The sequence below is a fragment of the Corylus avellana genome, chromosome 2 (assembly GCF_965113065.1).
Source record: "Corylus avellana chromosome 2, dhCorAvel1.hap1.2, whole genome shotgun sequence".
Taxonomy (NCBI): domain Eukaryota; kingdom Viridiplantae; phylum Streptophyta; class Magnoliopsida; order Fagales; family Betulaceae; genus Corylus; species Corylus avellana.
In genome coordinates, this window is record NC_142491.1 from 33,864,954 (window position 1) to 33,889,850 (window position 24,897).

General features: G+C 37.3%; 1 protein-coding gene across 3 annotated transcripts in view; it reads right to left on the minus strand.

Moving 5' to 3' along the window:
• The window catches only part of LOC132178146 (C2 domain-containing protein / GRAM domain-containing protein), a 37,402-nt gene extending 12,802 nt beyond the window's left edge, over positions 1 to 24,600 (minus strand). The window contains exons 1-14 of one of the 3 annotated variants that reach the window (XM_059590603.2): positions 24,439 to 24,600; positions 24,040 to 24,223; positions 22,434 to 22,484; positions 22,183 to 22,280; positions 15,649 to 15,724; positions 13,039 to 13,167; positions 12,898 to 12,944; positions 11,857 to 11,980; positions 11,594 to 11,710; positions 10,929 to 10,958; positions 10,718 to 10,817; positions 2,202 to 2,308; positions 1,047 to 1,190; positions 858 to 962 (exon numbers count right to left, since the gene is read on the minus strand). In XM_059590603.2, the coding sequence (XP_059446586.2) occupies positions 858 to 962; positions 1,047 to 1,190; positions 2,202 to 2,308; positions 10,718 to 10,817; positions 10,929 to 10,958; positions 11,594 to 11,710; positions 11,857 to 11,980; positions 12,898 to 12,944; positions 13,039 to 13,167; positions 15,649 to 15,724; positions 22,183 to 22,280; positions 22,434 to 22,484; positions 24,040 to 24,216 (1,305 nt within the window). In that variant the 5' untranslated portion in view covers positions 24,217 to 24,223; positions 24,439 to 24,600. The other 2 variants (XM_059590609.2, XM_088513171.1) reach the window with 2 other exon arrangements.
• Between the last annotated feature and the right edge of the window lie 297 nt (positions 24,601 to 24,897).

Here is a 24,897-nt window from a genome sequence, read left to right on the forward strand (position 1 = left end):
TCATAAAATTTGTAGAAGAAAAATCAGAGAACAACTGATTTACATTGCAATAGCCAATAAGGTATCAACTCTAAAACCATTTAGACTTAACATTCTGTACAATTCCGAAGAGGTTCTGCCCAAGTATGTTACACAGATAACAGGTGCACACAACTGATATTTATATCCTGTTTTACTGTATAGAATAAGTTCATTTGATTCTTTATTTCATATTAAAAGCAAGAAATAAAATAAAGCATCAAAATTTTTGTCACAATAGATTTCGTTTGCCTCACACTTTCACCTCTAAAAGCACAGTTTATGTGTTGACTCTTACCTAAAGGCAAGGCCAACTTCATTCCCTAGAGGTTCATGTCCAAGTATATCAGGTAAAAGCTAAAAACTCTAGCCACACAAGTTGACCTCTTCAATCATTGTTAATGCCCTGAGCCACACCCCATGACAAAGCATGTTTAATTACCCCGAGGGATCATGCCCAGGTAAATCATGCAGATGAAAGTTGCACATTGCAGGCCTTAGCACTCACATACACTCATAATTCAGATAAGTTAACTTCTCTGAAATATTTCTGGATGGGAAATTAAATGAATAAATATTTGACAAACTTAATTCAGTGATTCCTAAAGATTCAAGCACATGATGACAAAAGGAAACTTCATTGCTGCACCTTACCTGTCTAAATGGCAGAAAGGTAGCAATGTAATAAGAACTGAGTGTCCTCTAAAGCAACAGATTGATTCTTAAGATTTTTACAAGCATAAATGCATAGTTATGTGAATAGCAAATGTAATTAGCCAATATATGTACTTCCGGAAAAATGAAAAAGGATGATGACCTTAAGCTAGCTTATTACTTACAACAAGATTAGTATCTTTCCGTGCTGATCGATACTCATTTGTGAAATTTGAACCATCATTCAACAATATATTAAAGAACTGCTCAGCTGTGCAAGCGAAAACATCCTGCACAGAAGATAAATTATAGCATGCTTATAATATGAAGATGAAAACTAAATCTAAGATGTAAAAGAAAAGAACAATGCATACATTGTTTATGCCAACTAGAACGTCTTCCTTGATAAAAGCTGGAAGCTTCCCAGTTTTTGGCACACTATCTTCAGGAATCTTAGGCTCAGTTTTACTTCCTTTAACAGAGCTGCTATGAGCACGCAGAGCTGACTCTGCCCTCTCCTGAATACCAGTAACAACAGATCACATGTAAATTCAAGCAGTAGAAAGTTAATAGATTGGAAAATTTGGAGCAAACAAAACGAAAGCCAGCCCCAGGAAAATAAAAAATAAAAGCATAGGCAATTAAAAAAAAAAAAAAAATAGAACTGTAATACTAGCAGCATATGTTTTCCGAATAATCAATTAATTTTTTGTCAATAAACAAAAAGAAATGTAGCCCCAGAAAAATCAAGAATAAAAGCAAAGGAAATTCACCTAAAATAAATAAATTTGAACTGCAGTATTGGTAGCGAATGCAACAAAACATATAATTAGTCTTAACATTACTAAATAATTAATAGGGTTAATTATCTTTTTAGTACCTAGATTTTCACGTTTTTATTTTTTCTCACCAAGGTTTCAATTTGTATCACCAATGGTACCTGACTTATAAATAAATACCAATTTAGTACCTCTATCACCTTTATGTCAGCTAAACTAACGAACAGCCCTGAGAGTGGTTTCAACCACCCCCTTCGGCCCGTCTGGGGGTGGCCTAACCACTCCTAAGGCCCTTGGGGGTGGTTCGGCCACCCCCAATGGCAAAAAAGCAGGTGACTGAAACCACCCTCAAAGGCTTTGGGGGTGGTGGCCGAGCCAACCCCTAGAGGCCATGGAGGTGGTCAAACCACCCCCAGACCGACTGGATGGAGTGGCCTAAACCACCCCCATTGCAATCTATTAGTTTGGCTAACGAAATGGTGACTGAAATACTAAACTGGTATTTAACCATAAGCCAAGTACCATCTATGATACGAATTGGAACTTAGGTGGAAAAAAATAAAAACGTAAAAACCTAGGTACTAAAAAGGTAATTAACCCTAATTAATATTCAGTCTCTTCTTCAAAGTTCCAAATCAGGCTCCGTCTATTTTGCAGTTGATAAGCATGACTAAGCTATATATGCAAATTTTTTTAACAAAAGATTTAAAAAAAAAAGAAAAAAAGAATTGTTGAGCACAAGAGATGAACCTTTTTCTCAGCTTCCAACATTGCATGCAAGTTCTTTGTTGCACGCTGCAAAGCTCGTAATGCGTGATTCCTGTTCCAAAACGATGCAAATTTATATCTGACTCTACCTGAAAATGGCAAAGCAAATAAAGGCCATATAAACACATCTTGACAAATCAACTGATCGCAAGAAGAATAGAAACCCTTCAACGTTGGGTGTTTCCTAACAAAATCAATTTAGGTGCAGAATGAAAGTACAAGTCTTGAATTGAGCATCTCTCACCTCTCCATGGGACAGAGTTTTCCTCCAACCCAATCTATTAAATTGTCATGTCTCCTTTAAGCATGTAAGAAACACATACTTTTTTATTAGCATTAAAAAGAGTGGGGAGCTATTTTATCATAAAAGCATAAACTTTTCACATGCTATTTAAAAAACATATGTTTCTCACATGCTAAGGGACACATGTAAATTTTATAAATGAAAACTCCCCCCCCCCCCCCCCCCCCCCCCAACCGACAAAAAACCCAAACAAAAGAACATATAAGTTAAATTGTTTTCTTCATAATAATAATAGAGAAATGCTACATGTACTTCTTCTTACCTGATGTGGCAGTGAAAATCACCATTGAATTTTGAAGTTTATAATATATATATATATATACACACACACACACACAAAAACTTCAAGGACCCATAATATCTATTTCATGATAGTAGTAAGTTTGAAAAAAGTCATAATGCCACTTTGATTGCTCTCATTCCAAACAAATCTAGGGCCATTGATCTCAAGGACTTTTGTCCAATTAGTCTTGTGAGTGGAGTTTACAAGATTATTGCCAAAGGTTGTGGAGAAGATCATTTGAAGCCCCATAATGCTTTTGTTAGAGATAGGCAAATCCTTAACTCTGTGCTCATAGCAAATGAATGTCTAGATAGTAAGATCAGATCTAGTGAGCCAGGTGTAGCGCCCCACCCCAATGATACAATATTGTCCGCTTTTGGCTCCCCCGAACCAAACTTCGTAGGAGGTTACCCATCCTGGTATTACTCTCGCATAAGCATATTTAACTTGGAAATTCTGATAGGTTCATAGCCATCACGACTTTAAAATGCGTTATTATCAAGAAGGGTGCGAGTATACATATAAGCACATTTTCATCCCCAGACGATGTGGGACGCCACAATCACACCCTCTTAGGATCCAACATCCTCGCTGACGACTTTTATGGGCTTGTGCAAACTTCCCCCATCTTAGATTGGGCAACGACTCTGATACCATTTGTTGCGCCCCACCCCAATGACACAATATTATCCGCTTTTGACTACCCCGTACCAGACTTCCCAGGAGGTCACCCATCATGATACTACTCTCGCATTGGCATGCTTAACTGCGGAGTTTTGATACATAGTCATCACAGCTTTAAAACGCGTTATTATTAAGAAGGATGCAAGTATACATATAAGTGCATTTACATCCCCAGACGATGTGGAACACCACAATGGGTGCTTTCCAAACTAAATATTAAGGTGCCATATGATCATGTCAATTGGGAATCCTTACTTTATTTGTTGAGGAGGTGCAATTTTAGGGATAAATGGCACTCTTGGATAGCTTATTGTATTTCTTTGGTGCATTTTTCCATTTTGGTGAATGGCAATCCATCTGGTTTCTTTAGTAGCTCTCATGGATTGAGAAAAGGAGATCTTTGTCACCTTTTCTTTTTATTATCACTATAGAGGGTTTAAGTGAAATGTTTTCTGCATATGTTAATTGAGGTTTTCTCTGAGGCTTTTTTGTGGAATCTAAGCACTCTGGTGTGGTTAACATATCACACATGTTTGCAGATGATACTTTGGTTTTTTGTGGGGTCAATTTTGACCACCTACACTATCTACGGGCCTTATTTTTATGTTTCAAAGTTGCTTCCAGTTTGAAGATTAATATGAATAAGTCAAAAATGGGTCTTGTGGGTAATGTCAATAATGTGGATGGGTTGGCTGGCATTCTGAGCTACGCGGTTTCTTCTTTGGAATCTGCTCATAGGGAAAGAGACTTTTTTTATCTTTCAATGCCTCTGTCTATCCTGTTAGGTTGAAAATCATAAACTGCTGCATAGGGCTTTCCATTTCTGTAGAGATAGGCAAAAATGCTGAAATCTTTAGACTCTCCATATCCTACATTCTCTTAATGACCTTCCTGTCACATATATTGGCTTTTCCAAACCCAAATGGAATTCATTGCCCTATCATATTCTGGTGTTTGGAGTACCTTGGTTTTGCATTGGGAACCTCTTATAAGACCAAGTCTATTTGGGACGGTATTATTAAGAAGAAAGTGTGTCAATTGACTAGTTGGAAAATAATGTACTTGTCTAAGGACAGTAGAGTTACCCTTATCAAGGGTATCCTTTCCAATTTGCCTAAGTATTTCATGTCTCTTTTCTCTCTCCCTATTGGTGTTGCAAACCACATAGATAAGCTTCATCGAGATTTCTTATGGGGTGAGCTAGGTGAAAGGTTCAAATTTCACCTGATAAGTTGGTCCAAGTTTTGTTCTCTGATCTCTAAGGGAGGGTTGGGTTCGGAACTTGTTAATGTTCAATTGTGCCCTTTTAGAAAAATGGCTATGTCATGCATGAAAGAGAAGCTTGGCAGAGAGTTGTGGTGGATTCTTAATTTGACAGTTCATGGTGTTCTAATGCGCCTCTTGGTCTTATAGCGTGGGTTTATGGAAGAATATTAATAAGGGTTGGGAAATGGTTTCTAATCATACCAAATTTGAGGTGAGCAATAGCTCCAAGACTAGATTTTTGGCATGACCTATGGTGTAAGCATAAGGCTATTAAGGAAGCTTTTCTGGATTTATCTAGTAATGCTTGCATGAAAGATGCTTCCATAGCAGTTCAATTGGAGCTTCCTAGTAACTCCCATCAGTGGATCATAAGCTTTATTAGAGCGGCTCATGATTAATAGGTCAATGTCTTTGCTTCGTTTTTCAATTAGCTGTACTCCCTTAGAGTAAGACAAGGAGGTGAAGATAAGCTTTGTTGGGCCCCCTCCAAAAGAGGGTTGCTCGATGTTAGATCCTTCTTCTTTTTTCGATGTTAGATCCTTCCACAATGTCCTTATTCGTAATGATGGCGCTCCCTTCCCTTGGAAGAGTATTTAGTGAATTAAAGTTCCTTTGAGGGCGGCTTTCTTTGCTTGGTCGGCCGCCTTAAGGAAGATCCTTACCATAAATAACCTTTTTTTTTTGATAAGTAATCATGATAAAAAAAGCGCAGAGGGGCGCAACCCATATACACGGGAAGTGTAAAACAGAGAGCGCCTAGGAGGGGGGAATAACCTTAGAAAGTGATATGTCATTGTGGTCAATTGCTATTGTATGTGAAAGAGAAAATGAGAGTATGTGGATCTTCTTCTCCATTATGAGGTTGCTTGTGCCTTATGGAATGCTATATTCAATCATGTTGGTCTGTCTTGAGTTATGCATAGACAAGTAGTAGACTTATTTGCTTGTTGAATGGGGTTATTTTGTAGCACTCAGACTATGTGAAAGATGATGCCTTCATGCCTTTTATGATGTCTTTGAAGGAAAAGAAATAATACAAGTTTTGATGACCATGAGAGGACAGTGGCGGAGCTTAAATCTTTTTTCTTCAATACTCTTACCTTTGGACAACTACGTTTGTCTTTCCTAATTTGCTTAGTTTCTCATGATTTTCTTCTTCTATTTCTCCTTCTAACTAGATATTTCTCTTGTCCATTTCTTATGTACTTAAGTTGCACTTTTCACTTATTAATAGGGTTGTAAATGCAAGTGGATATTAACTGTCACTATCTGCTATCTGCAACTATCCGTTATCCACATATGCAGATGCGAAAAGCGGTTTCAAGGTATGCGGATACTCGTCCATTTCTTATGTACTTAAGTTGCACTTTTCACTTATTAATAGGGTTGAAAATGCAAGTGGATATTAACTGTCACTATCTGCTATCTGCAACTATCCGTTATCCACATATGCAGATGCGAAAAGCGGTTTCAAGGTATGCGGATGCAGTTAATAACCACATCCACGTTCCCTTTATATATATTATATATATTATTTTTTCTTTTTCTTTTTTTTTTTTTTTTCGATAAACCCATAATGGGGTGTTTGTATTTTGTTCGTTATTTTTAACTTGGCATGTGAAATAGATATGGATTTCATCTAAAACACTAGGGCTTAAAAAAATATTAAAACATGCCCAAAACATTAAAAATAGGTTCAAACTGTTGACATGGGCGACTTTCACCCATCAACACTTGTGGGCCCCACAACCTCTATTATGTTGGCTTTTGTTGTGTGGTAGCCGACTACCTTCTTTTACCTATCGGGTTTTGGATTTTATTTCTCCAAGTTCTCCTTGTATTAGGAGAGTCAACCAACTTTGGTCCTTTATAAAAGGACATGTGGTGGTTCCCTTGAGCATAGTGAATTAGAAGACATCAGTGGAGTGTTGCACGTCTTTTTTGAGCAAAGGAGTGCTGGGTAGAGTTACAGTCAGAGCAAAAGCATCGAATATGTTTTCTTCTTGGTTTTGGATGAGCTAAAACAAGAGAGAAAAAGAAAAAGGTGCAACTTTCAGTGAGAGAAAAATAAAGAGACTAGTCGTCATCTGTTCCAACAGAAGATAAGTTTTTTTTTTAATCTTGTCTTTTGTATTCTCCTTTAAGGAATAATCTCTATTGTGTAATGGTGAGATTTGGGTGTATTGAGGCTTTAGGTTCTAAGTGTTTTTTCTCTACTCATACTCCATCTTTTGATAGTGAATTTTCTACTAGTCATCTACACTTATTGTCATGTGTGATTGACTTTTTTGCTTTCTTCTTATTTTTCGCGTCTCACGAGTCTTAGAAAATAGGATAAATTTCCTAACACAAACTATTTTCAAAATCGTTTAAAATAGGCCTTAATAGAGACCTAAAGAATGCCCAAAATGTACATTACCTCATGCAGGTAGTGGATAATAACCACGCGAATGCGAATTGTAATCGCATAATGCATATACGGATACCTAAAAGTGATAACCGCATTATGTGAATGCGTATATTGCCAATAACAGCATCTGCTTCCACATTTACAGCCCTATTTATTAATGATATTTCGATTACATACTAAAAAAATATAATTGATTTTAATAAACCTGATCATAGTAAATTAAACACACTTTAGCCAGCAGCAAAAACAGCTTACTTACACGTCACAAAACATAATTCAACCACAACCATGTTAAAATCCAATGCCCACAACTACCATGTAACACATTTTTGCATATTAAATCAACTACTGTAACAAGCAAAAAAAAGCATTAGCCACATCTGCGCTATCACTCTAAAAGGACTAGTTAATTTACAATTTTCCTAAAATCCCTTATAAAACTCAGTGTCACATAGAAAGTAAGCAATATGGGACTTAGTACCTATGAATGTTTTTATAAACCCCCTACTCTACATGGGTTACTCATCTCATCTTCCCAATATGAGACCGGGTGTCATTTATAAAACTCTGTGTCACATAGAAAGTAAGCAATGTGGGACTTAGTACCTATGAATGTTTTTATAAGCCCCCTACTCTACATGGGTTACTCATCTCATCTTCCCAATATGAGACCGGGTGTTACAATCTCACCACCCCCCCCCCCCCTCCCCCCTCCCCTTAAACCCTTGAAGTTACGTCATGTAGTGCTCCAATACCACATAGCGTTACTAGGCGGCTCTGATACCATTTGTAACAACCTAAGGAAAAGCACTAGCCACATTTACACTATCACTCCAATATAACTAGTCAATTTTGGAATTTCCCTAAAATTACTTATACAGCCCAATTTCACCTAGGAAGTAAGCAATATGGGACTTAACACCGATATGTCTTTAACCTACTCATCTTCTCAATATAGGATTGGGATGTTACAACTATCATATCTGTTATAGTTTGTATGAATGGTTTACACACAAAAGGTGGAGGCTATTGTATTATTCAACTTATTAAACTTATGTTAACCTTATACAAGCATCCTATTATATAGGATTAGGAAAATACCATAAAGACTAAACTACCCCCAAAACCCTAATGACTCAAACCCTAACTCTTCTAACACTCCTCCTCAAGCTGGAATAGCTTGGAGCATACAATACAAAAACTCATACAAATAACAAGATAATTTAATAAAACTTTAACGCGGGTCGAAAACTTGTCGGAAATTGCAACAACCAAGATTTGATCGGATCTCGCCACAAAACACCAAGGCCGGTCGGATACAACGATCACTAACAACAGATGTGATCGGGTCTCACCACAAAACACCATGGCCGGTCGGATACATCGATCACCAACAACCAAGATTTGATCAGATCTCGCCGCAAAACACCAAGACCGGTCGAATACAATGATCACCAAGAAGTTTTGCCAGAAAACAATTACTGAATTTAAAAAAAAAAAAAAAAAAAAAAAAAAAAAAAAAAAGAGAGTTGCCGGAGCTTCGTTGGAGCATTGCCAGAAAATGCCGAAACTTGATAGAGAAGACAGAATATTCCAGCCACCTCAAAAACAGCAACTACAGAAGCAAACAATGACCATAGATCAACATTTCAACAACACAAACATCCACGCCGGCAACTTCTTTTTTCTTTTATTTTTTGATGGCTACTACGCCTTTTCCGACCACCAGAGAATATGCCGGCTATCACACCCAGCAACAAGAACTAGCACCCTAGCAACAACTACAGTGCTGGTTTTTTTTTGTTTTTTTTTTCTCGATGGCTGCAGCACCACGCCGGCCACCTTACACCAACCACTACAGACGACGCCGGCAACCACAAAACAGGCGGGCCAACATCACAGAACACCAAAACACAAACGATATATATATATATATATAACTCACTGGAAAAGTGTTCCGATCACCATGAAACAAGAAAAAAAACTGCTCTAGAGAGCTCTTTGAAGGTACTGCCCATATGCCCACATGAGTGGTACTGCCACCAGAAAAACCCTCAACAAAACAACACAAATAGAGCGGAAAAAAAAAAAAAAAAAAAATCACTACTACAAAGGATTCAAACCCTAAGGCTTTGATACCATATTATAGTTTGTATGAACGGATTTACACATAAAAGGTGGAGGCTATTGTATTATTCAACTTATTAAACTTATGTTAACCTAATACAAGCATCCTATTATATAGGATTAGGGAAATACCATAAAGACTAAACTACCCCCCAAAACCCAAATGACTCAAACCCTAACTCGGCTTATAACACTTCTAACAATGTCAAAAAATCTTCTTCTGTAATATATACAAAACCTTAATAGCACCCTTACAAAACTAACAATGTGGACAACTAGGAAGGGAAGGACAGAAGTAACAAGGGAGGGACAAAGGTAAAACTTTGTGAACGAAAAAAGCACCTCTATGGTAGGTAACACAAAGAAAGGAAAAAAAAAAAAAAAGGGCAATAATTCTTCTTACTCTAGGATAAATTTTTCATTAAACTTCTGATAATTCGGGAAGAAAGAGGCATCACATGATTAATCCACATGAAATTTTGAGAAACATTCATTAATTAATTTACTTCCCACTAGGATAACCCTAAGAAACCCAATATGAAGAAGAGAGAAGCAATTCAAGAGAATCAAAAGAAAACCACTTCATCAACACCTTCAAACCCTATCCTCCAGAAGTCAATACCCATTCTCAAAAAAGCAAACACAAAACATCCTTTCCTATTTTTGTGAAAAGATCTTGTTTAATTCTCCATAGAAACAAAAAATTAAGTTCTATGTATAATCTTTTCCTACCCTTTTCCAATTTCAACAAGCAAATTCTTATTGAAATACATGTTTTAAGCTCAAGCAGAAGACTGCAACCAGCTGAAACATAGACCGCAAAAAAATTACACAGGTACAAGTATTCACAAAGACTTCAGGAATGGAGATCATATCCTTATCATTGATATAACTTATTTAGAACTTGTTCAAATTAGGGCTTTTGGTGGCTTTGTTGGGGTTGCTCATGTTAATGGTATTATCCACACAAATGAACCCCAAAGGGTTGGCTCGAGTGTAAGTCACTTGGTCCTAATGCTTCATAGGTCTAAGATTCGACCCCCCTTGAGTGCAAATAATTCTTTGGGGCTACGCCCGCAAGAAAAAGCCCAAGCCATCCCCGACCCATGTGGAAGGGGCACTTTGAACGATGTCCCAAAAATCTAGTCTGCAACAGATACCCCAGTTATCAAAAAAAAAGTTATAGCAATGATTACTCTCTATTTCAACTTGAAATATCAGGTCAACTAATAACATCCAGTATTGCCATATTCAATGGATGCACCACTCCAGCACCATATTCTAGTCTGATAAACCACCAACATAATACCTAACCCATTGCACCACCAAAAAACATATATATATAAATAAGAACAGCAGCTAACTTTGAGAAAATATAAATAATAATTAAAAAAATTCTTCTGGCTTCAGAACCAATCACTAACCATCAGGACTTCCCAAAGGAGGTACACCATGCCCACCAGCACCCATGCGAAGAATAATTGTAATAGCAGGATTAATGAATGCATGTTGACTTCTTCGTACCTTCACAAAAAAAAAAAAAAAAAAAAAAAGATTCCACAACGAATCAGCAAAATGTGTGGTCAAGGGAAGACTAGAGAGAGAGAGAGTGTGCGAGTGAGTGAAAGAGCATACCTCATCTATATCTTCAAATGGTATAACTACCTGTCAAATGTAAATTTAAAAATTAAAAAATAATAATAATAATAATAATAATTAAAATAAATAAAAATAATAATAAATAAAAATAAAAATAAAAAACCTGTTACAATGAATAATGTATTTGTCTAAAATGAGAATACCAACAGTGTTAGAACTTTTTTTTTTTTTTTTTTTTTTGACAAGTACAACAGTGTTAGAACATTGTTGCTACTTGAAGAGTGAACGTGGCTTCTTGTGGGTATCTACAATCCAGGGTGCTTATTGGTTGGGGTTTAGGTAGCCTTCACTGGTAATTAAGTTTGATTTGTTTTCTTCGAGTTTTTGCACAAACTTCCTCAGGTTTCAGCACTAATACATTAATGTTATAGTTGTGGTAAGAGTGTTTTACAGAATGGCAGGGAATGAGCCATTTGATGTTGTTCGAGCTGCTTTATATGTAAAGGATTGAGTATATTCAAAGTGATGAGAAAATTTAGTATCAGAGCTCCTTAAACTGAATCGCATCAATGACACCTCCCTAATGTCCTCAATTTACTAGTAAAATATTGACTTATGCATTACTTCATTAAAAAAAATAAAAAAAAATAAAACTAGTATAATATTGACTCAACCTTAGGAAAGAAGAATGACAGGCTCACCTTCATTTGCTTAGAAAAAACATTTGAATGAAAGCAAATGTGCCATGTGGAGACATACATACGACCATGATATAAGAATGACCTCTCAAGTGCACAAGAATAACTATGTTCAGCAACCTGAAATAGATACTCTGTTTGTTAGGTATGCAACTAAAATCACCGGGAAGGACAGTATAAAGACCCATACATGGTTATAGTTACGTATGTGCTATTTGAAAGTTCAGGAGATAAACATTACCACAAAAAGAGTTTATGCAACTCACCTCATCTGGAAGGAGATCAAATATTGTTTGAAGAGGCCCTGGCTTTTGATGAACCACTGTCAGTCCTGGTTTATCTGAAGAAATCCTTCTCCGAGGATTAGCTCCAGGATAGCCATTCGGTATCCTAATAGTTTTTTTTTTTTGATAAGTAATAGTCAATCTTATTGAAAGCGTTAAGGCGCCCCCAAGTATACTGGGAGTATACAAAAGACAAACTATCATTATTATTGATAAGTAAAAAAAAAATTAATTGATACGTGACAAACTATAATTATTAGGAAAAGAAATATGATTATAATAACAATAACACCAACAATATAGGAGTAGGGGTCCATCCTAGCAATTCAACATGACGCCCATTTAAAAGGGAACTATAATCTAGACCAGTGCAAGCATATTTAGTGTTAACATAAAGCAGCTCTAGTCGCATTAGATGCAACAGCAAGAAATGAAAACATATCAAGCAGACAGAAAATGAAATGAGAAGCACAAAAATTTGTTATGTCCAAGAATAATGAAAGAAGTATTCAGATCAAATACACAAAATCAATTCTAAAGGTAAGTAAAAAGTCAAGTAAAATGCAATAACTGCAAATACAGATACGCATGCATGTGATCAACTCATTCATGTATTAGGGCTTACACGTCCCATAACACAAAAAACAAAAACAAAATCTTATTCATGTGGCTTACTGTCTACCAGGATTGCATCATCTGAGTGCTTTCTTTAATGCAGAAAAGGAAACTTTCATGTAGATTCAGAGAATTTAAATCAGTGGACATTCTAAGCATAAGTATAAAGCCATGTTCCCAAATACAGTAGTAAATATTTATTCAGTAGATCCATTCATATTAGCAACTATAAGATAAACATGTGTGTGTGTGTGTGTGTGTGTGAGTGTGTTTTAGGTATTGTATATATAGATAGATATATGCACAGTGAGGGAAAGATCGATGGGCTAACCAATATAGCTTTTTTTTTTGATAAGTAAAAGGATAAAGCTAAAAGTTAAAACTAAAAAGATGTAACAAAAAAGCTACCTGGAAGAATTTACGGGCAGTTTTATTGTTTTTATATGGAGACAGACCTGAAAAGGAAATACCAGATTTGTATTGATCTCTAGAAGGAATAATGAATGATATTTAAAAGCCATCAAATAAAACCAACAAAAAGGAATATACCTGCCCTGGTGTGGTCTCCAATGGGTACCAAACTGCACCAGTTTGACCTTCACTTTCAACTCGAACAGCCGTGGAACCAAGAACAGCACTTTTCCAAATTATATCCCAGTCATATATTGTCACGTTAATCTGCTATGCAGTAAGGGGAAAAATCAGTTTCATACACCAGACCAACTTAAAGAAGCCAGTAATGCCAACAAAGAGATCTGCATTAAAATAAACAAAAGACAAATATACATTTATCTTTCTTTCGTCACATCATATATTTATATGTGCATGTCCAACATAGAAGGATGAAATATCAACTTTGATCAGTTCTAAGTCCAAAAAGTACAGACATAGAGATGGAACCGTTAAACTCAAGTTCCATCTGCATCTTGGACAATAATATGAAAATAGTATTGGTAGAAAGGCCTTAGGTACTTCTTGTGTACTTGGGTTGTGCCTTTCGCTTTTTATAAAATTTTGATTACTTATCCAAAAATTAATAAATAAAAAGGTCTTAGGAACTTAGCCTCATACCAGAGACCTGATCAACTCCCTGCCTTCATCCAGATTATGGAGTTAATAGATAGAAGGAGGGCGACCCCATTTGAGTAGCCCTGCCTTTTGACCAAAAAAAGATAGAAAGAAAAAGGGTCTAAGGATACTGCTTACTCAATTATTGAGAAAAAAGCTTCCAAAGGCAATGAAGAAAATTAAATGATACTTTTTACAACTAAAAATTTTGATGAAAGTGCATAGGGATAGAACCAGGGGCGGAGCTAGGATTTTAGTTCAAAGGGGTCAAGATTTTTTTTTAATAAATGAAAAAAAAAAAAAACACCCTAGAGTTAAATAAAAACTAAAGTACACACTTAATTAAAATATTAATTATTAATTAGTTATTATTTAAAACATATAAATGTAACTTACAATGTATTTTGTCACACCTAGTGTGTTAATTTATTCAATTACCCTTGACAGGTCCTCATACTTTGAAATCCCTCCATGATGTTTTCATTCTTTATAGTCATGAATATATCTTTCTCAATGGTTAACTGGTTAACAAGGTCTTTTTGTATATATGCTCTTCGGATTTGATCTCTATCACTAGGATGATAATTCGAATTTTTTTTCTTAAGCAAGTATCTGCTAGCAAATTTGCTAAATCTATCTTGACACGAGCTTGTTTATAATTTGATTGTAGCTAAATAGAATTATTGTTTTTCTCCATAATCTCAAGTAGCTACAATTATTAAAATGTACAACAAAACAATATATATTCATAAATAATTAATTTAAAAGAATAATATAAATATAAAAGCTTAATCAATGTAAAAATTTGATTGGATATTTGAAACTTATTAATACATTGATTGCAAATCGCACTCGGACAAGTCACACCTCAATTTTATTGTTTGGCAAATCAAACTAGAGTTATATTATATATATATAGCAGTTAGCACTTGGCCTTTTTTTTTTTTCTTTTTTTTTTTTTCTTTTTTTTTGGTGAAATCCATTCTCAGGTTTAGTTTAAAGTGGTGCTCTAAAAAGAAAAAAAAAAGAAAGAAAGTAAAATACTAAATCTTGTTTAAAGTGGCGCCACAACTTAGCCCTTAGTATTTTTTGTTTTTTTTTTGTAAAGCTAGTCCTTAGATAAAGTTTCAGGCTTGAATCAGTGCTAATTAACAAAAGAAGAAGAAAAAAATAAAATTCAAGTTTTATGACGGCCCCGCAATCCTCAATTTAAGTGTTTGTCTTGTTTCAAGACTTAAAACGACAAGTTTCGTGTTTTATTTAAACGTTGCGTTTTTTGCGAAAAAGTTAAGAGTCAATCGTCCTCTTCCCTCTTTATTCTGCTTCCTTTTGTTTGACCTAATCTTTAACCTGAAAGGCTGAGATAGAAGCAGACTGACTGAAGAAAAAAATAACGAAAAAAAACGTTGGGATAATTTTTTGGGAGGTTGGGGGGGGGGGGGGGGGGGGGGGGGGGGGCATTTGACCCCTCTCGAACACCCCTCCCTCCGCACCTGGATAGAACCCAAGTACACAGAAACAACTAACTAATTAACTTGTACAAAGCATGCGACTAAGATGTCAATAAAGGTATCTGGCTCAAACGTCGGATCAGAAAAGCCCTACAAATATGTATTTTGAAACCATACCATCTCACTATGATACTACTACATAAGAATAACTAGTGCTATGCATAACTTCAATAAAAAACAATGGACAAGTGGGCTGTCAGTGTTTCATCAACAGCAGCAGCCTACTTTGAAAGAAAATGGACTTGCATATTAGTGCAAAAACGAAAATGAATAATTTGTGAAAGAATAACTATTTAAATGTGAAACCATTTCTTAAGAATACCTTCAATAAAAAAAAATTAAAAAAAAAAACAACAGAGAAGTGTGTTGTCAGTTTTTCATTCCACAGCATGCCAACTTTGAAAGGAAATGAACATGCATGTTAATGAAAAAAACAAAAAGAATAAGAGATGATGATGATGAATAGAAAAAAGGTCGATTTAAAAGGTCAAGACTCTTCTTTTCCCAATATTGTCCCACAACTAAGTCTTCTAAATCTACATCTATAAGAATCATAAGGATGATAAATCATGATAACAACCTGAACAGGAAGCTCATCAACAGAAAAATTAAACTCCTCTCCCCACATGGGATTTCTTGAACCAGGAACCATTGAGCTGCAAGAGCAATAGCATTTAATATTAGATAAAAGTAGTTATGATAAAGCTATGGCGATACCACATAAGATCTAGCAATAAATCTTGCTAATGAAATGAAAGAAAGAATATGAAAAGAGCATACCATTTAAAACTTCTAACAACTTGTTCAACTTGATAGCCAGATTTAAGTACAAAACTTTATAGTGTTCTTTACGAAATATATTATAAGCCAGCTCAATTTTGCATACAGTTCTGCAAACAGTATTTCTATCTCTTTAATATTATTACTTATCAGGACTAAATACGTACTCAATATGCAGCTTCCCCTTAACTCTACATCAAAGTCCAACATATGGTTACATATACCTGATAATATTGAAGAAAAGAAAGAGGATAGGCAAAATCTACCAGACATGAAGTGTGTGACACCAAGATGCCACCTAAATACTGTCCTTAAAGTTTGCCAACCACAAACTCCATACGTGCACTATGAGAAACTATTGGCAACACTTAATAATCCAAATTCATCAGCATTAAAAGAATAACCACAAACCTTAAGAAACCTAACCCTACCCAAGTAATAAACTCTAATCCTAAAAGTTTATTTAAGATTACTCTCAACAATAATTCACATGGTCTAAAATTGATAGATTCTTATTATCTCTGGAGTGGGAAGAACATTTTCCAAAGGTGACACAGAGGCGACTGCCAAGACTTTTGTCAAACCACTTTCCTACGTTGTTGGACTCTGGGGCGCCCAGAGGAGGGAGCAGGTATCTTAAATTTGAAAATATGTGGTTGAAGTCTAAAGGTTATGTTGATCATGTTAAAACTTGGTGGATGTCCTACGGTTTTCATGGATTACCAATTTATGTTTTGGCAAGTAAGTTGAAAGCATTGAAGGCGGATTTGAAGAAATGGAATGAGAAGGTATTTGGAGATGTAGGGAAGAAAAAGAAGGAAATGTTGGAGGGAATTCAAGATCTGGATATTATTGCAGAGGGTCGTTGTTTAGTGGAGGAGGAATGGGTGAGGAAGCTGGATATGTCTAAGGAGCTGGAGAAAACTCGTCTTTTAGAGGAAGTGAACTAGAGACAAAAATCACGAGCTTTGTGGTTGAAGGAGGGGGGGATAGAAACACAAAATTCTTTCACAAGGTGGCCAACTCACATCGAAGGTATAATCACATGGATTCCTTGAGTATAAATGATTCTATGTCCAATAATCCTATGGAAATAAAGGAGCATGTAGTACATTTTTACAAAAAAAAAAACTGTATACCGAACAGTGTGCTTGGCAGCCAAGCGTGGATGATCTATCATTCTTGTCCATTGATGCGGCTAAGAGTAATTGGGTAGAAAGAGAGTTTGAGGAGCAGGAGATGTGAGAAGAGTTTTAATGCAACTTTTGTCTCTCTAATTCCAAAGAAGCCAGGTGCTATGGATGTGAAGGATTTCCGGCCTATTAGTTTGGTGGGTGGGGTGTATAAAATCATATCCACGGTTCTCGCTAACAGATTTAAGTCAGTATTGGGCAAGATTATTTCCAATTCACAAAATTCCTTCATTTGTGGTCGACAAACTTTAGATTCAGTACTTATTGCCAATGAATGCTTGGATGGTAGACTTAGATCGGGAGAATCTGAGGTGTTGTGCAAATTGGATTTGGAAAAGGCGTATAATCATGTTAATTGGGATTTCTTGCTCTATTTGCTTAAGTGATGTGGCTTTGGGGACAAGTGACAGTCTTGGATAGAATTATGTATTTCTAGGGTGAGATTTTCCATCCTTGTGAATGGAAATCCGGCTGGTTTTTTTCCTAGCTCTCTTGGGCTGCAGCAGGGGGATCCACTCTCTCCATTATTGTTCATGGTGGTTATGGAGGTTTTGAGCCAGATGTTGACTACAACAATGGATCAAGGTCTCTTGACAGGTTTCTCAGTGGGGTCTGGGGACAACAAAGCTTTGGTGTGAATCATTTATTGTTTGCTGATGACATGCTGACTTTTTGTGGTGCGCAATCATAACAAATTCAAAATCTGAGATGTATCTTCTTATGCTTCAAGGCAACTTCAGGGTTGAGGATCAATTTAGGAAAATCAGAGCTGGTTCCTATTGGCAAGGTGAAAGAAGTTGAAGATCTGGTTCATCTTCTTGGGTGTCGAGTCGGTTCATTGCCAATGAAATATTTGAATTTGCCTTTGGGTGCTTCATATAAGACCACTTCTATTTGGAATGGAGTTATTGAGAATATGGAATGTCGGTTAGCTGGATCAGTTGACTTTGATTAAAAGTACGCTTTCCAACCTACCTACTTATATCTATCATTGTTCCCTATTCCAGTGGGTATGGTTATTGGGGATGAGGTAAATTTAAATTTAGTGAATTGGAAGAGGATTTGTACTCCGATAGAGTTAGGTGGGTTAGGAGTTCAAAATTTGATTCAATTTAATCGAGCCCATTTGGAAAAATGGTCGTGGCGGTATGCTACAGAGAGAAAGGCTTTATGGAAATTGGTGATTGCAGCTGAATATGAGCATACAAGGGGTGGTTGGAGTTCAAAAGGGGTATTGGGAACTTATGGAGTGGGCGTGCGGAAACATATTAGAAGGGGGTGGGATAAGTTTTCCAATTTTGTTCGCTTTGAGGTGGGGGTTGGGTCCAAAGTAAATTTCTGGCATTACATTTGGTGTGGGGATAGCCCGCTGAAGCTATGTTATCCAGCTATGTTTAGTATTGCTCAGCATAAAGACGCGTGGGTGGTGGATAAAATGCACCTTCAAGATGGAGTTATCCAGTGGAACGTCATCTTTACGTGTTTAGTCCAAGATTGGGAGATGGAGATGATACTCTCCTTCTTTGAGAGGTTGTATTCTTTCCAAGTTCGACATGGCAAGGAGGACAAGCTAATTTGGAGTCCTTCCAAGAGGGGTCATGTTGTCAATTGTACTGAATACTCTCATTGTGAGGGTTCCTCATATTATATAGAAATTACAAGGCTGAATCTCAGCAATTATATCAATCAAGGAGAGACTAAATAAGGAAACTATAATCTCCCTACTAATTACAAGATATCTACAACTGTAATACAAAATCCTGCCATAACTAGAGAGACTAATTATGGCTAAATATATATGTTGTATCTGACTGACATCCCTCCTCAAATTGATGCTGGTCGATCAAGAAGCATCAATTTGCCCACAAGGAATAGATGGCGATGTCGTGTCATGGCCTTCATAAACACGTCAGCTATCTAGAGATCAGTGGAAACATGAGGAAGAAATATAACACGAGTGTCCAAGGCTTCCCGAATAGAATGACAGTCCACCTGTTTCTTACAGTAGTTGCAAGATTTCTTAGCACAGTTGGCGGCAATATTACCATACTCCTTGCAGCTGAAACACTAGACCTTGTGCATATCCTTACCCTTCCCTTTCCCATAGGTAGCATAGGTTACTAGATTCGGGTTGGAATCTTGCTGGAACGTAGCTTGTGTGAGAAGACGTTGCTCCTCGCGAAGTAATTCTCCAAAGCAAACATCCAAGGATGGAGAAGGATCCCGGTTCATTAAATTTGAGCGAGTAACCTCAAATTCAGGGCGCAATTTCATCAGGAATTGATCTCTCTTGCTCTACTCATGAACAGCTTGAACAGCAGAGAGAGATGCAGCAGGTACCTTCGAATAAACCATCTCAGAAAATTCTCCTCACAAATTCTGAAAACCAGAAAAATACTGTTGAATGGAGAGATTGCCTTGAGTGTAACTAGCAATCTCATATTCCAACTGAAAACGGCATGCGGTAGTATCCTAGTGATAAACCTTCAGCAAATACTCCCACATGGTCTTCGCAGTCTTATAGGGCCTCAGATTGAGCACAATAAAAGGATTGACAAACCCTAAGATCCAGGACACCACACGTGCATCCTTGACCTTCCACTTAGCCAACTCCTTAGGCTCCGTAGGGGTTGGATCACTACCGTCAATATGGCCCCACAACTCTTTCCCCGTAACAAACAATTGAAACTGGAATTCCCAAGCAGAATAATTTTTTCCAGTAAAACAGACCCCGAAAGACTCACTAGAAGACATGATGAAACCAAAATAAACACCTGAAACCACTAGGATCAGAAATTGCAGAACCTAATAAAGGAGTAACAGACCCAAACCCACCAGATCTGTTGGACAGCAAGCCCAAGCCCACCAAACAGGACTCAAGAAGCCCACAGCCACCAAACAGCAACCTTATCTATTGGACAGCAAGCCCAAGCCCACCAAACAGCACCCAAGAAGCCCAAAGCCACCAAAAAGCAACCAAATCCGTTGAACAGCAAGCCCAAGCCCACCAAACAGCACCCAAGAAGCCCACAGTTACCAGTCAGCAACCCAAACAGCACCAAACAACCACGCCGACAGCAACCAGAATCAGCCGACAGCCCCAAATCCTCCAGAAATCGCCGGGAACACTCAGACTGCTCTGGCAAGGAACAGCAGCCACAGAACCTGCCGACAACCACCACAGACTTCACAGACCTTGCCGACAGCCACCACAGATTCTCCACAACAGAGTAGTTTCAGCAAGAAAGAAATTCCCTACCCTCAACAAAAACTGCCGAATAGCAGTTTAGAACCCACCAGAATTATCGACAACTTCCCCTGAAGTTACCGATAGCCAAAGAGACCAACAGCCCAGTCCCGACCCAACTCAGAAAACTCGAATCACAACCCGACAATTCCTATGCCCCTCAACATATAACTGAAATCTAGAACAACCCTAATTTAGATGATTTTGGCTCTGATACCATGTCAATTGTACTGAATACCTCTCATTGTGAGGGTTCCTTGTATTATATAGAAATTACAAGGCTGAATCTCAGCAATTACATCAATCAAAGAGAGACTAAATAAGGAAACTATAATCATCCTACTAATTACAAGATATCTATAGCTGTAATACAAAATCCTGCCATAACAAGAGAGACTAATTATGGCTAAATATATATGATGTATCTAACTGACACATGTAACACCCCGTTCCAAGTGGTATGGTGGTATGGTATTGTCCGCTTTGGACCAAGCCGCACGGTTTTATTATTGGGCTTACCCCCAAAAGGCTTCATACCATTTGCTCTATATAAACATATCCCCTTTCTCACACCCAAGCAATGTGGAACGCCACAATCACCCCCTCTTATGACCCAGCGTCCTCACTGGCGACCCTCATGGGCTTGTGCACGTTCCCCCCATCTTAGGCTAGGCTTCAGCTCTTATACCATATATAATACCCTACTCCAAATAGCATGATATTGTTCGCTTTAGGCCAAGCCCGCACGGCTTTATTATTGGGTTTACCACCGAAAGGCCTCATACCATTTAAAGAGACTATGCTCTATATAAGCACATCCAATTTCTCATACTCAGGCAATGTGGGACGCCACAGGTCAATTTGAAGTAAAGTCGTTTTATAAAGCGTTAAATAGCCAGGTTGGACATTCATTTCCATTGAAGAGTATATGGCGTGTAAAGGCTCCGTCGAGGGTGGCATTTTTTGTGTGGACAGCAGGCTTAGGGAAAATTTTGACACACGATAATCTGCGTAAAAGGAATATTGTGGTGGTTGAATGGTGTTGTATGTGTAAAAGGAATGAGGAATCCATTGACCACCTTTTACTTCATTGCAAAGTCGCACAAGAATTATGGAGTTACGTTCTTTCTTTGTTTGGGGTAGACTGGGTTATGCTGAGACGGGTGCTGGATTTGTTGACTAGCTGGGGGTCTGTGCGTGGAGGTGGTCCAGCCAAGAAAGTATGGAGGATGGTTCCGTTGTGTATAATGTGGTGTATTTGGCGTGAGATGAATGCTCGGCACTTTGAAGACATAAAAACTTCGATGTTCAAATTGCGAAAGCTTCTGCTTAACACAATATATATATAGCAGCTCATCATAGCTTGATTGTTCTTACTTGTGCACATTTTCTGAATTTATGTATTTCTTTTTCTTCCTATTAGGAGTTCTCTTGTATACTCCCTATGTACTAGGGTTGTGCCCCTCTGTACTTTATTAATGATATGAAATTACTTATAAAAAATAAAAATAAATAAATAAATAAATTTTTAAAAAAAAAAAAAAAAATCACATATTTCACAACCAGCAACTGGCTTTTTCCAAGTCCTAACAGTTAAATATTAAATTACAAAACACTAAAATTCCTAAACTTAAATTGTAATCATAAGTACATTAGTGCCTTTAACATAAAGCTACAGAATTAGATGAGTATCTTCTATTTTGTTAATTACTAAAAATAAAAACTGCTATAATGCTGTTAAACATAAATGTTAGAGTTCTGCTATTAACAAAATCTGTCCCAAACTTCATATCCAGCCACAGATGAAAAGTTTGATATATGTCATTATATATTTTTTTCCTAAACTCTCAACCATTCAGACAAGTGCAAAGTAGGGGAAAAAGATCAAAGTAACCTGAACCGCTTTTCTGAATTGCAAGTGATTATAGCATAAGGATCTGATGTGCCATTTAAGTTTGCACCAATGAGATTCTTAGCCGCCAACAATTCCAACTGAAAAATAGAGCACACACCATCTCATTGTCAACAAGCAAGAGAAGATTCCATTACATCATGCCAATATCAAATACAAAATAAACACTTGATGCCTGTATTCATAATGGAAACAAACACCAGAACCAAACATGATTTCAAGGTCTTATATACCTTGATTAAGTATGCTGAATTTGTTTGAGGATCTCCTTTCGAGTGGCCCATCTACAAAATAAGGGCAGGACTGCACGTCAAAGAAGTTAAAAATTACTCCATGAAGCAGGTACATGCAGACTGTGTCGGGCAGGATAAATGCATTTCCAATATATGTCGAGATGGCATAAACTTTAAACAGCTTTAGCACGACTTTACAAAACCAAAAAGAAACAAATATATATATATATATATATATATATATATATATATATATATATATATATATTATAAGAATAACAACAACAACAATGATGAAAATAATAGAGAAACATAACGAAAATGTACACACAAAAGGAGACAACAATCAGATTCTGAATCAAAATTCTACCCTTACAACTGTTTGGCAAACTTTTGCAAACACTTTTCGCTTTTTAAACACTGAAAACCACTTTTCAGACGATAGTTATCTAGACGAGTTTTCAGATGTAGCTTCCACCACTAATCCTCTTTTCAAAACAAAACACATAATATTTTTCTGAAAACAAAATACAAAACATTTTTTAGAAAACTTCCCCCACATTCAAAGAAGTTTTTGTTTTAAGAACTCATGCTCACTTTTTCTAGATGTGGAGGCTGACATTTTTATTTACAAAAAAAATTAAATAAAAAATAAAAGTGAAGTTTGCCCCCTTTCACTAGAGTTGAGTCGCACTTCACTAGAGGTTGGTCTCCATTACACACCTCCAGTGGAGACCATCCCCTTCACACTGCACAGGGGGTGGTGGCAGCTGCCAACCATGGAACCCAACCTCTAGTAAGCCCAAATTTTTCGCTCTATTCCATGGCTGCTTTGCTCAGATGGAGCAAGTTCCATGTGAAACCCAGCGCCAGCGCCAGCGCCAGCAGCAGCAACACTTCCAGACCGAGTGCTACATTGACAACTTAAACGCTCAAGAACCCACTCAAAGGTTCGAGTCTGAGGCCGGTGTCACCGAATACTGGGACCAGAATGATCAACAGTTCCAGTGTGCTGGAGTGGCTCTGGTCCGCCACTTTATCCAACGTAGAGGCCTACTGTTGCCTTCATTCTCCAATGCGCCTCAGCTCATCTATTGAGATAAAGATTTAGATAAACACTACAATGCAGCAAGTCAATGCAGCCACCCAACACACGGTATTCAAGCTTCAAGTAAAAATCAGCACTGCCGTAATGCATTTGGAAATGCCAATTACACGTAGGAAAAATCTGTAATTGATTAACTCAAAATTGGAGGTTTCGTTTCCTACATAATAAAGAATTCAACTCAATTTTCTAATCTCCAACCCCTTTTAGGCACCCAAGCAAAGCTGGTCAGAGGTCAGAGTCCAAAACTAAACCGTTTATCATCTACATAAAACACAACTCATATATTTGCTGTAACCAATGAGAGAATCACACCAAATATTGCTAAACTCATATGACCCAACCAAATTTTCACCCTCAAAACCATCACTTCTCAAACACCCACATAAATTTACACCAAAAATTGCAAAAAAGTCCAAAACAAACTAAAAAAATTGAACTTATCCTCATTTCCAAGGGAAAACCCCCACACCAAAATTCTCAAAAGAACAAAAAGCTCACCGTAACCCCAGGATTCGACGGATTACCGTCGAGGTGTTGTCGATCAACGTCGACATCTCCGCTCCGGAAGGTGAAGAACCAGTAGGCGACGATCACAAAGAGCGAGGCAGCCACCGTAACCTTGATCTCCCACCACGAGGGGACCAGAATATCCAGCGCCGTCTCGATCATGATCATGTCGAGCCTGAGAACCGAACGAAATCCCAGAGTCAAAGAGAGGACACAAGAAATCGATCAGAAATTGAATGGCCCTAGGACTTGTTTTAGGGAATGGTTAGGGTCTTGAGGGTTTTGGAAGGCCATGGCCACGTTGAATTTTCAAGCAGAGGAGCAATTCAGAGTCAAGCTTGGACCGTTGGAAGGGCATGCCGCATGGAGGTTGGAAATTGATTATTGTACCTTAATGACCGATATGCCCTTGAGCTCCGAGCGTAATACCGGTGATGCCCTGTTGTGCGTGTGGAAGTTTCGGCAGATTGTGAAGGGCGGTTTCGGGAGGGTATTTTTTAGAATCATTCATGAGTTGAATGTGAGTAGAGTAACGCGTGCCAAGATCTGACTCATTCAACTCCCTGTTGATTGTGGAAATTAATCAAATTATATTAGTGAGTGTGAGTCTAGGGAAGAAAAGTAATCGTTGGAAGTGGTTTTATGACTGGATTGCCCCTATCATTGATGTAAAAACAAGAATTCAGCCAAGTGTATACAATATCCAAATAAAATTAAACAAATTATAGAGCTTTTGAGAAACGTAGAGGGCTAGGTAGATTTGTAGGCTTTTTTTTTTTTTTTATCAAAAAAAAAAAAAAGGTACCAAGGCTAGAGAGGAAGTCAAGACTGGCTACTCTACTTATAATA